The sequence below is a fragment of the Pundamilia nyererei genome, unplaced genomic scaffold (assembly GCF_000239375.1).
Source record: "Pundamilia nyererei isolate P.nyererei 1_Seehausen unplaced genomic scaffold, PunNye1.0 scaffold00008, whole genome shotgun sequence".
NCBI classification, from domain to species: domain Eukaryota; kingdom Metazoa; phylum Chordata; class Actinopteri; order Cichliformes; family Cichlidae; genus Pundamilia; species Pundamilia nyererei.
The window spans coordinates 3,551,822-3,570,080 of record NW_005187409.1 but is presented as its reverse complement, the minus strand read 5'-3'; the positions used below and the strand labels follow the sequence as shown (position 1 = coordinate 3,570,080).

The following is an 18,259-nucleotide window of genomic DNA, read 5'->3' as shown; positions in this document are numbered from 1 at the left end:
CAGTGACTATGCTGTGAAAAACATTGTTTTTATGAAAAAAATCTACAAAAAAATCACTAAACTGAAGCTCTATAATTAATCTGTCTATATTTTTTCATAACTTCATAGCAAGGATTCTGTAGCCTCTATCACCACTGTCAATACAATCTAAAGATATAAAAATATAGGCATACATCTGTGTTTTATGCATCGAGGCCCCATCCTGTAATCCACAAGACTCAAAAGGATTCCCCTGGAAACCCACAGAGGTTCTGTGTCCAGGTGATAGGTGTTTTTGCAGCACTGGGGGAACCTACAAAATATGTTATGGCTGCTTGATGCATATCATGTTTTAATAACCATCCTCTGTCTAAAAAAGTATTTAAAAGATTATGATTTAGCTTAACTGGGGTTCACTTTCTTTAAATCCTGTGTCAGAAATATAACTAAACTCAACTCAGTAGAGTGCAATTTAAAAAACAATGCAATGACTGGACTGTTTTAAGGGAAAGTCACTCACCGAGACAGGTCCCAGTATGTCTCAAATGTCTCAGCAAGATCTGCGGATGTGAAGAAAGTTCGAAGTGGTTCCAGTTTCTTCTAAAAATAGCACCCATATGGCGTGTAACCCTCAACCTATAGGGTCTTTTTCCCTTTGCTGCCACTGCTACAGCTCTGCATGACCAGGGGTTGTGACATAGAGCCTGCTAAAAACTGGACATGGATTGAAAGACTTTTGAACAGAATCTAAAAAACTAGCACCCCTAATTAAAAATATTATAGTGTCCTTAAAAATGGAAATCAATATGTTTTGCTGTTGATATGGCTCAGTTGAAACTGAACAGTTTAACGTGACTTCAAGTGAAGCTTTTAGGCTTCATCTTTACAAGTTTCACAAGGTAAGGACACTTATATAACATATTACTGCAGTAATATGTTGCAGTAATATTAATAAATGGCATTAGTCTGATAGTCTCTGAATACTTACAAAAAGATAATTATAGTTAACTCTTTACTGCATGCATTTTACAGTGAGTGCACTGAAATTGAGGTATTCCTCACTCCCATAATCGGTTTGTCATGACCCACAGTGAATCAAGTCACACTCAAACGAGTTACTCAGTATACTATTTGTTTATCTACATTGAAACTGTATTGCATGTTTTTTAAATGTGTAAACTTGCAAGCATTCCTCAAACAATTCATCTTTATTTATCTGAACCAATTACACCCGTAAAAATCTGTGCGGTATGGGGACAAAACGCATTTCAAAACAGTGGTGGGACTGCGACATTAGCTTCTCCGGTGTAAAAGACACCTATGTGATAAACTTCACCTTGTGATTATGTAACAGGAATGCGAGGTGGCATCTGGAAAAAAAATGCTCATCTGGTGCCAGAAGGGGGAAAGGACTTAATGTGGTTGGCACTCTCAAAACACTGCTGTAGAACTGGATGTGTCCTTTCAAGGACCTGAAAAACTTTCAAGGACCTGAGAAGTGTTCATGAAACTAAAACAAACTGATACGTTCCACTATCCAGTCTTAGCTAGGTGGGTTATGTTCTCAGTTAAGAGTCCGATCCATCGGAGCTTGTTTTACATAACACCATCGTATTAGTCATATGCAACAAATATCTTATTAACTAATGAGGTTATGTAAACTGTAAAATGATAAAGCTGCAGGTATGTAAGAAAGCATAACAAGAATTTACTACGGTTTTTATTTTTATGTGTTATCCTCCAGCCACTTACTGACTTCCAAATGCATATTTAATCAAGTCAAAGGAAAGACCTCCGAATATATATTTAGAAAATGCGCATCTCGGATGTGAATGGGATAACGCATAGCTCTGCAAAGGCAACTGAATGAGAGCAACAGCAAGATGGTGCGCGCCATGCAGCACAACCTCCTGCTTTAATTCTTCTCCGCATCGACACCACAGCTCACATGCTGACTGCATTCATGGATCGAGCAGCTCGTTTTCACCACAGCCGTCATACGCGGGTCAAAAAACAATTGTCCACTGTGTGAACGGGCGCTGTAACTGGTAGAGCGCTCTCACGTTGTGTATCCTGTTGATTCTATCTGCCGAGTGTTTAGAGGAGCAGAGCTCGACCGTGAAAGCCTCAGACAAGAAAACCTGGTCGCCAAAAGCCACACTGGATGGGATTACTCTCGGGGTTTGTTAGACACTACAGCTCAGTGTGTTATTCACTTGAATTTTTCTTGACTGAAGACCTGTGGGGAGCAAAAGTGCGCTCCATTTCGCAGCTTTTTGCTCGTCTCCCTTGTCACAATAGAGTAGGTCGTGATTTTTCGTATGCAACATAACGGGATTCATAGTGGGGACGTTTCCTTTCATCAATGTGCATTGATGTAGCAGAAAACGTGGAGGAGATAAGGTAGGTTAAAGCGCGGTGTTAAATCACTGGAAAGGCTATACGAAGATAGGCATGCGTATAGGCTGCTTCTTTGTGTTTATTGAAACTACATGAGGTCTTTGTCGTGTGGCGTGTGAGTGTGTCTATCAATAGTTGAATGTTTTCATTGATACCTAATTGAGAAACACCTTGCAGCACGAGTAGCTCCATTGTTACGTTCTTTGGCCCTGCTGTAACACCAAACGCAGCTGTTGTGTTATGAGAGAAAATGCAATTTTGATGGATATTTCTCTTTACAGAAGCCTTATCTCATCACTTGGAATCTCCGGTCAGGATTTCATTGAGGACTGTCAGCAATTAAGGGGATTTCGATTCTTATCTAATTCGGGAATTACACATCCAAACTGGGATCTATGAGCGGAAAAGTGGCGAAGCCTAAAGAAGACAAGGATGCTTCCAAGGGTAAGAGAAGAGCCTTGGCTTGCACAGCTTGCTTTATCCCCAAATCACAGGTTTAAACGCGACCATGCGCTCATTCATTCCCTGCATGGTGCTCAAATCACCCTTTGAGGTTTGACTGAAAACAATACCAACCACTGGATGGTTCACCATTCCCAGCACGATGCATGTGGATATTGCTCTTTGAGATATGCTATTGCAGGCCTATACGCTGCACGATGTGTTGAGTTTGAGATCACATGCGTTTCTTGCCTTGACTTGGTGATCGTCAGAAACGCAGATGATTTAGCAAAGGCAATATGTTACAGGGTGTGTGTTACAGGATGTTAATAAGCTAACCAGTATAACCAGTGTAGCGATGGTGGTGGCATCCTATTGTGTCACTGGCATCCTGTTGAAAGGTCCCTTTTTGTTTCTCGCTCGTACACTGAGCCGCACACTCTCGTCACATCTGCACTGCCACGACGCGCGGAGCCCTCTCGGTCTCGTAGCTCGAGTTTATGACCTGTGGCGTAACAAAGAGGCTCCGTATCCCTGAGAAAAAAGGAAGTAAACTGCCTTGGCATTGCCATGGAGACAGAATGGAGACAGGTTGCCAAAGAAACCTAGAGGGACTAATCGCAACCGTTCCGTCATGATGTGCGGGACAGCTTACGCACCGTCACACACGTTACTGCGTCTTTGTCCTCGTGCTCAGTTTTCTATTAAAAGATTAAAAAAACCCACACACCAGAGAGGACAGGACTTTTCGCGTCAGTAAATATCTGGGTATTAAAATAAAATAACTTAAAAAATAACTTAATTGCAACCAGTAAAAACGGCTGTTTCCCAGGTTTAGTGACAGAATAAAATACCCAACACTCACACCGTGGCAGCGTGCCCATAACAGTCTTCCTGTTTACTTACAGTATAGAAATGCAATTGAATCTTCCTACTATCGTGTTCTGACTCCGCTTGAAGTGCTTACAACAAATCAATGAACTTATTGGCTTATTTTGGCAACACTGCTACCTGACTTTTGGTGTTACTATATATGGTACAGATGCATCCTAATCAGGGTACTACAGAATATTACAGTTTTTATTAACATTTAATCTTTATTAATAGGCATTAATAAAGTATTACTGCCTAGTGAGCTATTGAGCATACCTCATCCAAAGCTGCTTTCCTGGATGAGGGCACAGAAGGAAAGATTTGGTGTCATGGTGCATTTGTTGTTAAACCACTCTACTTCTCAACCTCCGTGGTTAATTTGTTGATGCATTTAACAAAACATATAATGGAAAAATAGATATTCTTTTGGTATTATATAACCTTTAGATCCATATTATGTCTAGTATGTCTATAGTATGTCTTTTTAATGTTTATAGTATAAGATGCTTGACAACTAACTTCTGCATCTAAAATAAAACACCAGTAAGGGAAGCTTATCAGTTTTTTTGCTGAATGTGTAGTGAGTAAAACATGCTTTAATTGATTTCAAGATTAACCTCCACGGGAGCTTTTGTTCTTGTCTCCCACTGGAAATCAATGGCACGCTCTCTGGAAGCGCTATCGCCAAAACTATCAGATGACAGCAAAACATCTTCAACTTAACTATGAGTGTTCACTAAGGCTTGTCTCCTTTTATAAATTTACAGAAAAACACACAAATGTGGTGTAGCTGACGTGCTTTCATGTGAGAGGAAAAAAATAGAAGGGGCTCGGGGGAGGACAGTAGACTGTGAATTGCTGAGAGGGTCATTTGGTACCAGCTGCCCTCCATCAGAGACTTGAATTGCACAAGAGCCGAGAACCGCATGGGGAAAATCACCACCGACCCTGCCAATGTTGGCAACCACCTGTCCCACAAATTATTTCATGGAAACAGTCCATTAAAGCCGGAACCACCTGCCATCTCCACAGCTCCTTTTTCCCCCTGCAAGCTGTTGGACTGCAGAAGCTTCTCACTGCCCTGCTTTTTTTTTAACAGAGTGATACCCCCTTTTTTCTTAATTTGAAAAAAGAATCTCTCTTGCCAAGCTGCTTAAATTACCTATGATGGCATATTTTAATTTTATTTTAGTAGTATGTCTTTTGCAGTTGTAGTTTTCTGAATGCTTACATCTTTACAAAAACATTATTTGGTTAGAAAAAAAAAAAAAAGAGGGGTCGAGCATGAGCGTCTCGTTTTTGCATCTACAGACAGATTTAAATCCTGAAAAGTACAAGTAATGTTCTCTGTGGGGGTCCTAGTAGTAGTCATACCACAAAGACATGCTATTCAAGCTGTCACTCAGTAAGAAAGTCACTTTTTGTTACAGGGTGTTTTCTTGGTGACTCAGTTTTGTGACAGGGCACTGTTTTCTCTCTCCGACTCCCTCAGGGATTTATTTTGTTAGCAAAGCATGTGAAAACAGAAAACATGCATAGACTGAAAGAGAGAAACATGGCTCTGTGCAGAGTACCAGTATCAACACCAGTGAATCACGTTGTGTTAGTTTCCCCTTGTCCTTGTGAAGCTTAGTTGTGCGGACAAAGTGATGTGTCAAAGCATGACGTATACACTCGCTCGGCTTTATAACTTTCCAGGGCTTGAAGCCTCTCTCAGATAACTCTCGTGCATATGCATTAACTGTTGAGATGATTAACTCTCCATCGGTTATACAAACATTTGCACCGTATGTGTTTTACTTTATGGTCCAATTTAACGTACATTTCTCTGATTGCTTTTTATCATCATTTTGCTAATTTATCATTATAATCAGTTAAAGATTCCATATTTCTGAAAAAAACAACAACTTTGTGCTTCTGTTACTTTCCTCAGACTTGATCCTAGCGCAGTGCATTGATAAACCCCCTCTTTGGCTATGAGTGTCATCCAGTCGATTCATGTCTGCCTCAGACTGCAGGACAAAGTGCAGAAGAAGACATAAGTCTTGCATATTTGCAGGGAGATTAATTCAGCTCAGCGCCAGCCACAGAAATGAATCAATAGATATGCAGAGAACAGTTTGGAGCTGCTTCATTAATCACAGTGCAGGCAACTCTATCCTCCACAACACTGACACCTGCTCTGGTCTCATCAGCAAAACCAAATACTGTCTACAGTGTCATTAACTTCTTTTAATCTAATGAGGCTCTTCAAGAATCTCCTTTGAACAATATGTGGTGAAGGGAGGATCCACTGCTTTAATCATTAAGACTCTATTAAATGCCTTCAGCACCCGTACTGTTGTGAACTCTCTCGGGATGTTTTAACAAAAATTAGACACAGCATGCAGTGACAGGATTGGCATTTGTGAGATCAACTTGTAGTTAATAGTTTGACATGCAGGGGTCCAACAAAAGTCACGCCAGGGTGAAAAATGACTCCAAACAAAGTTTCAACATTGTAAACTCACAGGATTTTCTCACATTTGTCTGGCTCAGATTCACAATATTTATTCAGCATACTGTATCAACACAAAATGAATCTTTTCCCCCAGTTTATGTCCTTTTTAGTGACTGTCTTACCAAAATTGTGAAGTTTAAATAGCTTAACATTCCCTTGATATTGAAGTGTTTGGATATTCTAATCTTGTCAGAGTATGTCAGGATCTCTTTTAGGAATGGTAACATGAATGAACAGATTATAGATTGTCTTTTCTTTTCTATGTCCATCCAAACAGGTTATGTTCTTCATTACACTACAAGTCTGTACCATACTCTGTCCCAACTTTGTCCCAACTTTGAAGTTAGTGACAAGATGTTAATGTGTGAAAGTGCGTGGTTCTGCACTGTCAGATGCTTTACTTGTACTGACGCAGATCCGGCTACACGACCTCAAGGAAACTGGCTCACCTCCTGAGCGGAGTCTAATGCCACTCAGATCTCCGAGTGGCATCAGTGATCTGCCACTTTCCATTGCTGAATTGTGTGCTGATCGGTGTTTGAGAATGTTGAAGGCCTGTCTCTTCAGTTCCTAAGCTTGGGTTTCTGACTCAGGGTCCCCTGTGACTGGTTTCTGGTGCGTGATTCATTAGAGTTCCTAGGATGTTTTTTTTTTCACATGAAAGGTGTGTTTTGGTTCAGCATGACAGCTGCATTGTTGGAAATGGTTATGTATTGATCATTTAGCAGTGAAATACATCTGAACGTACGTGTTTAGGATGAAGACATTTTAATCTTATTAATTTCTCAACGTTGAAATGGAAACTATGCTATGTTTTACGTCATTGCTGCCAGAAATGTTCTGCCCCTAAAATCTCTAAATGCTTCACTGCGGGTGCATTAGTCTGCCTGCTGCTGGTAATCCACAGAGCTGCGTGTCTTCTGAGGTGAGGCTTTTGTGAGAGGCTGGCCTCCCTCAGAAAACAAACCCGCAGGTTGTTTGTGTAAGCTGACCTAGTACTAAATTTTAAAGTTAAGTGACCACTACCAGCCGTGTGAATAAACTCATGTGAATAAGCTCATGTAATAAGCTCACGGGGTTGGAACATAGTACCTGAAATCGTTTTTTGTGCTTAAACGATGAGTGAAAAAAGGTCCCAAATGACAATTACACTGCTTCCTGCTCTGCCTGGCTCTTCCTGTGAACCTCTTGCCATTTCAGAAAAGATCACATGAGTATTTTCAGACTGTAGAAGCATATGGCCGATAGAAAGGTTTTAAAGTGCCCCTATAGTTTATACTGCACTTTTCATTTTTCAACTAATCTTTGCAGTTTTATACTTTGAAATACCTGGTTGTTAATTTACACATGTCATTTGGCTTCCTCCATAAATATTGTGACTAAGAGGGGCTAAAGACATTAATCCTTATTACTTAAAAAAGGCCATGAATGCTCTTTGCTGAATATCACAGCTGTTTAGCAAGCATGCGATTATCTGTTAATCTAATCTCAAAAATAATGGGCCATGTTTTTTGTTTTTTTTTAACAATGATAATAACATTTTTTGGAATATTATGTTCATTGTATTAACTTCCAATTCTTCCAATAAAAGTTACTCAACATGGTCTTGTAATTAACATTATCCCCCCAAAATTAGGATCAGGAGTAAGTAAGTAAGTGTCCAGAGCTGAAAATTCTGACAGTTTGCTAACAACCAACTCATGTAAATATATGGGATGAAAAACAAGGCTCAATATACAGTACATGGGGTGTGCATGAATTGGCACAGGAACTGGGATGAGTAAGAATATGTATGAGGATCCGGGATCTAAAGGGTTCTTATGATGTTCAAGGTAGTTTTTATTCCAGTTATTAAGGTAGTGCCATTATACCAGCACAGTAGATGGAAATTAAATGGAATACACAAAAAGAAGTTACTGACTTCCTTGTCACAGAACGCGAACAGATAAAATATCAAAATTTATGTTTTTTGCCATTTTGTATTTTTGACTTCTGCACAAAACGAGTGCGTTTTAACACAACAACAACATGTTCTTTTCCAAAGTCCTCTTCAGATCTGACTATGGCCTGCTAATGCTAACATGGTTCATGATAGTAATCTTATTACTTCACTTGAATCATTTCATCAAAAATGATTGTGTGTACTAAAAGTCTGACAGTAGGTTTGGGATTATTCCCTACCTGTGGATTTTGGATTACTGCAGTTTAACTTTCAGAAATGCACTCCGTGCTACAGCAGTTAATCCCATCTAAAGATAATCCCCCATAATTGTGGTTGTGTGTGTCAAACTGGCTGATAACAAAATAAAAATCTCTCTCAATAAGGAAAGAACAGAAATATTTCAGATTGGGATTGCTGTGTTTTGCTTACTTAAAAAGTACGAGATAAACCACTTTTATGCAAGTGTGAGCTTCAGATTATTGGACCTACTTACACTTTCCTATAGTTGCTCATGTCAGTAAGCCAAGCTGAGGTTAGCCACCTTCATGTTAGCTCAGGGATTTAATGAGGGAAGAAGAACATTTTTCCCAGTGGTCTATTATCTGCTAAATTTAACAAAGATAAAATCAGCAGAAAATTGAATCATTTTCTGGTCTCCTTTCCGCTGCTGTTATAATGAAAGCATGTTTAAATGGCATTGCTTAGTTTCTTTTTTATGCTCATCATCTAGAGATGACAAATGGTAAACAGAATTATGTCCTCCTCATATAATACTGTTGCCAGGTGTGAGAAAATCCAGCTCTGATTGTTAATTGACTCAGCGCAGATCTAGTGCTGTTAGCCCGACTGAGATGAAGGAAAGCGTTCATCTGTTCAACTGAGCATGTGGCAGGAGTGACTCATTTGTGTGGAAAGCCTTCACGCCACCTTGGGCTCACATACAGTTTGTGGACGGTATGCAACACGTGCAGTTCTGCAGAAGCTTTACCACAGATGTTCTTTCCAATTATCCCCAAACATATGGAACCAAGTGGATCTTTTATTGCTGAGCAATTTGTGCTTCTAAGTATAGACATTGTTAATTACATTAAGCACATTTCAGCTACATATTTTTAACTGTAAATACTGTACTTACTACAACAGACAATGAATGAGGAGCTATTGGATGTTTTGAGGGCAGAAAGAGGTCACAGAAGCAATTACAGCATCCCAAGGTTACCATAGAAACCATGTGTCCTGTCATCCACGGAGCCTAGTGGGACGGGAACAGTGTCACATAAAGTTATTGTGAAATAAAGATTCAAAAGGGGACGTTTTCGGCTCAGAGTGACAGCACTGAAATGTTTCTGTTAATGCTTTAACATCATGTCACGTTCAAAGGTTTCATGGCCTTGGTTTCTGTATTTGAAATGATGCTCAGGATTAATAGTTGCTCTGCACATTAACTAATTAAAGTTGATGATAATTATAAAGGGGATTAAGCCGAGGTAGGAAAGGGACAAGATAAGGATGAACCAGTGGTAATAAACAGGATCTACAGGCTGAGCAGGTCTGGGAAACAGCATCTAACTGGCCAGCAGTGCTTATGGTAAGGGCAAATGATTGCCTCAGGTTTGAACAGAATGCAGATTAGTGATTGACAGTCTCTTAATGCCGGACAAGGCTGTAGTCTCTGTAGAGTGAATTCAACCGGAAGACTCCAAAGCAGCAGACCACCATCTCCTCTGCAAAACGTGCAGAGAATAGTTAAAAGGATTACCAGCTTCTTGCTCTCCTCCAGTCCTGCAGCTGTTTCACACGCAAGTTACAGGCAGGGCCACACTTCAGCTTGCATCAGTGATCTACCTTAGCAGTTCACTGGATGTCTATGAGAAAAACATATCAGTGTTGGAAGCACAAGGGTAATACTTAACTGATCCAATATATTGTTAGATTGGGAAAGACAAAAGCATTTTTTATGAAGTATGATCTAAAGTGTTCATGAGCTTATACAGTATTTTCTACTATAAGATAGCATCTGTTTTTAATGTGGTGCCATGTAAGGGCCCGAAGATCACAAGCGTTCAGTATTTGATTTTCTGCCTGATCCCTTGCGCACAGAGATTTCTCTGAAATCTTTAAATCATATTATGGCGCCTAGATGATGAAATTTCCAAATCCTTTGCAATTTCATTCTACAACAAGAATTATTTATTCATTTACACAGTTTCCTTAAAAAATTTTTTCTCAAAGAGTCAGACTTTGATGCTGAAAGCTTGTCCAAGCTTTTGGTATCCCTAACCCTACTTTATTAAAATATGTTTCTGGCATCTAATTCAATAGCAGCACATATTTTGTCTATTTTAAAAACTGGCTATAACATTAAAAGGATCATTTTTATTGGGCTGGAATAAAACCCTTTGAGCTTGGGTCATGACAGTGATGATATATGGCAGAGAAAGGAAGGATAATACATTCTTAGGAAACTATTCAACAGAAAGAACTTTCAAGAATTTAGAAATACAACATATTAAGCCTTGAAGACGTAAATGCCACAGCCACTGAAATGTTGGTAATGTGCCTTTATGTGCATTTGGAGTAATATTTTAGTACTCACTGTGTGAAAAAGATGACACAAGTGTTAAATGTGAGTGGGCCTTCTGTTTCAAAGATGTGAGAAAGAATAAAGAATAAAGACATTGTTAAGATGACTGTTAAAAATAGAGCAATGCTCCTTCACTGGTCCCTGAAGCCAATTTTACACAGTCTGGAGCAGTGAGCATCACGGCTGCGCCTGCCTCCTTTTCATCAGGGAGACATCATTTACATAATGAGACGCTGCCACGGCAACAAAGCCCCAATAAGCATGGAAGTCGTCAGTCATGGGTGGAGGATATCGAGGTGGCTTGCTTACTGAACGCAGCGCTGCAAACGTGCATGCTGTGACCCAGACAAAGAAAAATGCATGCTGATACACAGCTCATTATAAAATGAAAAGGGAAAGGCAACAGTAAATTAGTGCCCCCTATTTTTTTTTAAAATAAATTTGTAATTTGGATAACATTTTATTAGTGCTTCTAACAATTCAAAAGTATATGTAAGGTTTAGCTCCCGAGCTCTTCATAGATTATGTTGCCCAGGATTATATAGTGAAAACCAGTTAAAACTAGCACAACACTGACCAACCAGAGTGGTAGAATGCCCTCTCCGCATGAAATCATCATCACGCTAATAGCCGGATAAAATCATATAACATAAGAAGGAAAACTTTACAGTTTAATGGGCAACTTTTACTCTTAATTGTGAATCACATTTTTTCCAGTACTTACCAGAAAAAAAAAGCCACAGCCAGAACATCTTCTGATAAACTGCCCTGAAGTTAGTCTGGCATTGACAGACAAATGCAAAATAGTTTTCATCTTCTCAGTTCAGTTGAAATCTTCTTCAGGGTTTATTAAAGGCATAGGCCGCATGTCCCTGGGATGTTACTGGACAGCTCAGCTACTAATCAGAGAAAGAAACAAAACAAAACAGAGATGATGTGAAATAGCACTGATCAACAGAGGAATGTCAGAGATGTTAGTCATCATATCAACCCTTATAATTGTTGTGATTGACCTTCAGCACAGAAAAGGGTGGACGGAGGTTTGAAAGCAAGGGGAACGAGATGTAAGAGTAACATGAAGTCTCACTGGAAACACGAGGGCTAGTCTTAACACAAAGTCTTTTCCAGGCATTCCTGACACAAACCATAGCACTTTAAGTACTACCCTACCAGAAACTTTTGTACAAGCTGCGTTAGGATTGGATACTTGATAATGTGGAAACGGTTAAAACTGCTTGAAAGCAAACACTGTGGTGCTACAGTTTCCCCACCGTTAACCTCATAGTCAATGGACATTTAGCCAGGCGGCAGTGTGATTCAGTTTCCTGCCTTAAAACTTTTTTCTTTGTTTTGCCAGATGTCATTAGAGATTCTCTGTACTGAATGATCACATCGTTTTCAATGTAATTAGAGGAGACAAGTCTCTGCCTACACTGCAGCACTGAGATAGAGAAAGACAAAAGAGATGGAGAGTTAAGAGAGAGAGACAGTGGGAGAGAGAGAGAGAGAGAGAGAGAGAGAGATGGCAGTCAGTGATCTAACAGTAATACATAACAGGAGAACTGGCCAGCATAAAGAAGATGAACAGTGCTGTAGGCGAGATGAAAAGGTTACGTGCAATAATGCCAAAATATTTCAGCTTTGCTTAAAGGTTACAGTGGAAAATTAGGACAAAGACAATGTTAAATTGCTTCAGTTCCTTTGGTTACTGGGGGACCTTGCGCAATATCTTATAGTAGCAATGTCACCTAAAATAAAGCTGATTCCAGTTTTATTTAATTTTATATTTCTAATCAGTAATAGATGTGTATAGTTTCAGAAGAGCCGATGAGAACACCAATGCGTCCTGCACAATGCTCTGCAGTTGTGTACCCACTCCTTTGTGTTCCTGACCTTTATGTCATGTGTTTGCTGTGCTGTGTAATCAAGTGGTCACTTGTTTCCCCTGGTCTTATAGAACAAAGACGTGACTCTCGCACCAACATTTAGAACATGTTTGACAGAGCAGGAAATAAACTGAAATCCCCAAACAGCAGAGTCAGAAATAGCTCTTGTTTTCACATGGTACAAGTGTGTGTGTGTGTGTTAATGCTTTTTATGTCTGGTCTGCCAGAGTTATCTTAGGATTTTGCAGGGCTTTCTCTGTTCGGCTATACTCTGTAAATCAGAATTGACAGCATCTGGCGTCAGTTTATGATGTAGATTTAATGTGATTTTCTTTCATGTTTGTATTGTGATAGTATTCTGTGTATTATACTATGCACATACAGATCGATATGCAGCCTGTGTAGAAGACTGTTGGCTTTTTGGACACATTTGAGCAAGTAAACATTTAAAAAAAATTACCTGAAAATGTGACACAGAATCAATTAGAATTTCAATGAGAGAAAAAGGTGATGTTTTTCATGGAAAAGTAAGAGTAGTCTACATCATTCTTTAGTCTATATTATTCAAATATAGAAATGTTAGTGTCACAGGATTCAGAGTAGGTGCTAATGATTAGGGAGACTTATTTAACTCCATGTCATCAGGTGTTTTTTGTGCTGTTAAAGTGTGTGATGTCATCTACCAAGACCTAAGCTGCTCCACGAGAACTTCAGGGAAAAAACTGGTTGTGGATGCTCGCGAGATTATTAGTGTTTCACACGACTGCCAACTTGTATGAATACAAGAACATACATTTTGATGAAAAAAGTCTGCCATAACTCAAAAATGTCATCTCATCTGTAGGCAGTTGTCACAACTGATGGTGTCAAATTGGACACATCTTTAATTGTAAAGAGGTTTTACAAACAGGAAAAATTATTTACAATAAGAATGTGCTCTGGACAGATGAATCAGTGACATAGTTGCTTTGAAATGGTAGTATTTGGAGTTGCTTTGCTGACTTGGCGACTGGGGAACATTACGTGATTTAACTGTGAATTTCACATCATATCAAAAAAGTGCTTAAACTGTAAGTATACCTTTGATCCTAAGCACCACTAGCAAATCCACCCAGGGATGGCTCAAGAAGAAGAAATGAAGAGTTATGGAATGGGTAGTCAAAGATCTGAATTCTGCTGAACTGTAGGATATTTGAAAGAGAGCAGCACATGCAAGCAAAAGCTCAAACAACTTAAACTGAACTGAAAACATTTTGGAAGGAAGAGTAGCAAACCCTTTCAAAAGGACCATTTCCTGGTGGATGAGGCTGAACTGGCTTCAAAAGCTGAGGATGTGCTTACTTTTTCTGAAGAGGAATTTTACATCTATTGATACTTTTGCTAAATAAAACTTTGCTTTGTTCACTATATGTGCATTTTAAAAGAAAACATTATCTTCCATCTATGTGTTACACAAAATTAGCTGACAAATAAGGTATAAAATAGGAGACTTTCACAGGTTCCAATTTTACAGATTTCTTTATACGTTGAAATCTAGATTTGGACAAAATAAAAAATTGGAAGAAATCCCCTTGAACTCTAATACTAATAATGATTAAAATGATCAATACTCAAATATCAGCTCTAGTGCTAGCATCGCTAAAAAAAAAAAGAAGACAAAAATGCATTCAGAGAGTTGGCATCTTACGAAAAAGTGAATTATGGTTTATTAGATAAATTGCATCAATATGATTGTATTTGGTCCCCCTTTACAAGCTGTCTTTCTGTAACTTGATGGACAGAGGAGTAATGAGAGAGTGGTGGTGTGGGGATTGGTGTGCGAAGAAAGAATAGGATAATCTCCCTTTGTTTTTTTTTTAATTATTTATTTATGTATTTATTTTTTCGGTTCTGTTATTGAAGTTTAAAATGAAATAAAAATTGCTGATGATAAAAAAAAAATGCATTCAGAGGACATGAAAACATTCACATACTCTCTCACGGTTACTTTATTCGGCACAACTGTTCAACCATTTGTTAACACAAATATCTAATCTGCAAATCGCATGGCAGTAACTCTGAGCTTTTCTGGTAAAGACAACCTGCTGGGAAAAAAAGCATCAACATGGGGAATAAAGGTGATTTAAGTGACTTTAAATGACTTAATGGGCGTGGTTGTTGGTGCCAGATGGGCTACTCTGAGAACTTCAGAAACTGCTCATCTACTGGGAATTTTCCACACGAACATTTCTAAGGATTACAGAAGATGGTGCAAAAAACACAAAAAATATCCAGTGACGGAAGTTCTCTAGGCAAAAATGGCTTGTTGATGACAGAGGAGAATGAACAGACTGCTTTAAGACTGTAGGAAGTCAACAGCAACTCAAATAACCATCTGTTACAACCAAGGTGTGCAGAAGAGCATCCCTTTTCGCGCACCATATTGAATCTGAATTAGTTCTGCCTTGTATCAGTGGGTTATGCATAAAATGGTTTGGAGAATATTTTCTTGGTACACTTTGGATTCCTTATTACCAGTTTGAGCACTGTTTAAATTTGACAGCCTACCTGAGTATTGTTGCTGACCATGTCCGTCCCTTTATGACCACAGTGTAACAATTTCATGACATTAAAATCAGTGTACTCCAATGGCTCCCCACAGTTACAAAATCTCAATCCAGTGGTACACCTCTGGGATGTCATGGAATGGGAGATTTGCATCATGAGTGCAAATGTGCAAATTTAGAGCAAATGTGTCATGTTTTCATGTCAATATGGACAAAAATTTCTGAGGAATGTTTCCATCAGCACCTATGGATGAATCTGTGGATGAATCTATGCCACGAAAAATTAAGTCAGCGCTGAAAGCAAAATTGGTAAAACTTTTGAGGTCCACCGTGGATGGAAATATTGAGAAACAAGAACATTTGTAGATTCACACATGATCCTAGTTCCACAGGATTACATCATGCTACCAGTAAAAACAAACAAATCACTTAAAAAAAGTGATTTATACATTTCATTCTGTCTTTTGGTATCAAGTGCTGAGATGAGCCTTGTGAACGATATAAATAAATCTGATTGTCTCCCATGCTTCTGATTTGATGCATTGTGTATGTTGGTGTGTCTGTTCAGAGACTGTACTTGAACCCTGTGGGCTTATTTGGTAGGAGGAACAGAATGTGTTGTTAACACTGTGTGGAGGCAGTCCTCACACTTTCGCTAAAATCATCACACCCATTAAAAAAAGCACTTGCATGGCTTCTCAGCTGTGAGACACTAGAAAACCAAAAAATAATATAAAAGTAATATTTTTGTCTGTCAGGTCACTAAAAATGATTGCCATTATTATTGTTTCTTGCTTTTTTTAATCTTAAAAACAAAACAAAACAAAAACACAACTGTTGGCAGTTATTGTTGAATGAAATATAAGGACTTTCTGTTAATGAACATGTATGTTTTTGTTACAGATGTACAGTGCTGTAATGCATTGACAAAGCAAATGTTTAATTATAGTAGCAACTGTAAAAATGGTTTTCAGCTGAATCCATTAACTCTTTTGTTCATTCATGGGTCTTACATTATGATTTCGCTCCCTCACAAATTGTGAAATGTTCAGACATGATGCACACAACATGCTCTACAAATCCACAGTTTCTCTCTGATGAATATGTTATGTAATTTTACATAGTATAGACGTGTATAGGTTGTGCTTGTGTGAGTGGGTGGGTTGATTCTCAACAATTTATGCTTCAAAGCTCAGAGGCACAGATGGCTGCTCAGTTTTGTTGTTGAGTTGCTCTACCGGTTTCTTGTCTTTGGCTCTGGGTTGCCATCCTGTCTTGGCCTTGGCAAAACAATAGTACCCACCTACTCATACAATCCACATTTACACACGTGCATGCACGCACACGCATATACACACACAAACACAAGCACAAACACATACTTGGAAGTATCTGGTCTTTACCCTGCAGGCTAATCAAGCTGCCTACTCTGTAATAACTACCAACCCTGCTGCATCAAGTGACCTGACCCCTGCCAGAGTCCAATCCAACATGCTAATCGCTGTGACAGGCAACTTAGCTCATCAGTTTTTTCATTAAATTTAATAGAACCATGTTGTTTTGCAGAGTTGTGTATACTGTACCCAAAATACACAGTTAGAGAAACTTAGCTTAAAAATCTCTATGACACAACTTACCTTCATAATCCAATAACGCAACTTTATCTCCTGAAATTATATGATTTTTTTCCACATATTTATTTGCTTATAAACTGTAATATTTATAAAGACTTTTGAACCTTTATAATCTTTCTCTTGCCACTGAACTGCAATGTTGGAAGGGAGTCCCAGTCCCTTATTGAGTAATTAGCCATTACCTTAATAATAAAGCACAAATTACCCACAGATTGGTAGCACAAATTGAATAAAGGAAGCGGTGCAAATTTGCCCTGCCTAAACCTGGCCCTAGCGATCCACAGTTTATACCGAAGAGAGAGTTGAATGATGAAAAAAGTGGAATTTATCGTTGTGTAGTTGATGACTGCTGCTCCGGCACTTCTCATCCTGCTCTGAATAAGACTAAAAACCCTAGTGGGATGCGTATGTATTTGCATGTGTGAGCAGCTGTGTAGCAGTGCAGAAGTGTTTTATTTAATCATCTCTCTATTTGCTCTTCTTTGTAGCACATTTTTAGACAGATAAAAAGCTGAGTGTGTACTGAAGGCAAAGCAAAATTCTTTCAATACACCTTACAGATGGAATGTGAACACACACAGAAATACACACACATACACACACATACTACACTGTAGCATGACGTGCAACATGAGACATGGTAGTATTATGCAGCGTAAACACAGTGCAGTGGATTAATTATCACATGGCTGGGGTACCTCTATTAAAATCCAATAGGTTGCTATTGTATTTAGCTTGCTGATAATGCTAATGCAATATGAAATGTTCTCCCAATGTAGAGTATGTTTTCTCATTTTCATGCTTCATACAATCTACTGTATGTATAGATTCAGTCTGTTCTGAAGTCCTTTTTTTTCCTGCATTTCAGTTGTTCATTATTTATTAGCTCCAATTTCAACATGATCAGCTCAGTTTCTGTCGTGCTGGCAGAGCAGGGCAGATACACGAGCACACGAGCGTAATGCAGTGCAAAAAATGACGTAGACGACTACGTTGTAGACTTTACCGGGATTAAATTGAGGACCACAATTCTAACTTTAGTCTTGCACACTGAAGAAGATAAAGTCCAAGTGTTCTTTGCGGAAAGGACTTTACATTTGCAGGCTTGTTCTGGCTTTTCCCAGACAGATGAGCTTCACATAACTGAAAACTTCTTAACAGTGAGTTCTTACATCACACACACTTGTTGACCACACATTCAGGAGAATACCAACAATACACTGAAAGCTCCACAAACACAGTAATTGTGGCCTCCCCTATAAATTGGGAATCAAAGCACAGTCATAATTACAGTGCTGTTTTTTCACCAGCTTTTCCAAACTATTTTGAGCTGAACTTATTAAAGCTGTGCCGCCACTAATTAAGTTGTTTGTCTTTGCAAAGTGATCTCTGCCTGCCCACTGCTTCTTACTAATAAGTAGTTGTGTCATGGCACCCTGTCTACTGATTGAAGAGTCACGGAAAACAGAAAGGT

General features: G+C 38.9%; 1 protein-coding gene across 2 annotated transcripts in view; it reads left to right on the top strand.

Annotated features, from left to right (window-relative positions):
- Positions 1 to 1,841: 1,841 nt before the first annotated feature.
- The window catches only part of fgf13a (fibroblast growth factor 13a), an 87,924-nt gene continuing 71,506 nt past the window's right edge, over positions 1,842 to 18,259 (top strand). For both annotated transcript variants that reach the window (XM_005722973.2, XM_005722971.2), the window contains exons 1-2: positions 1,842 to 2,382; positions 2,661 to 2,823. In XM_005722973.2, coding sequence (XP_005723030.1) covers positions 2,775 to 2,823 — 49 coding nt within the window. In that variant the 5' untranslated portion in view covers positions 1,842 to 2,382; positions 2,661 to 2,774. The remainder of the gene's footprint in view (positions 2,383 to 2,660; positions 2,824 to 18,259) is intronic.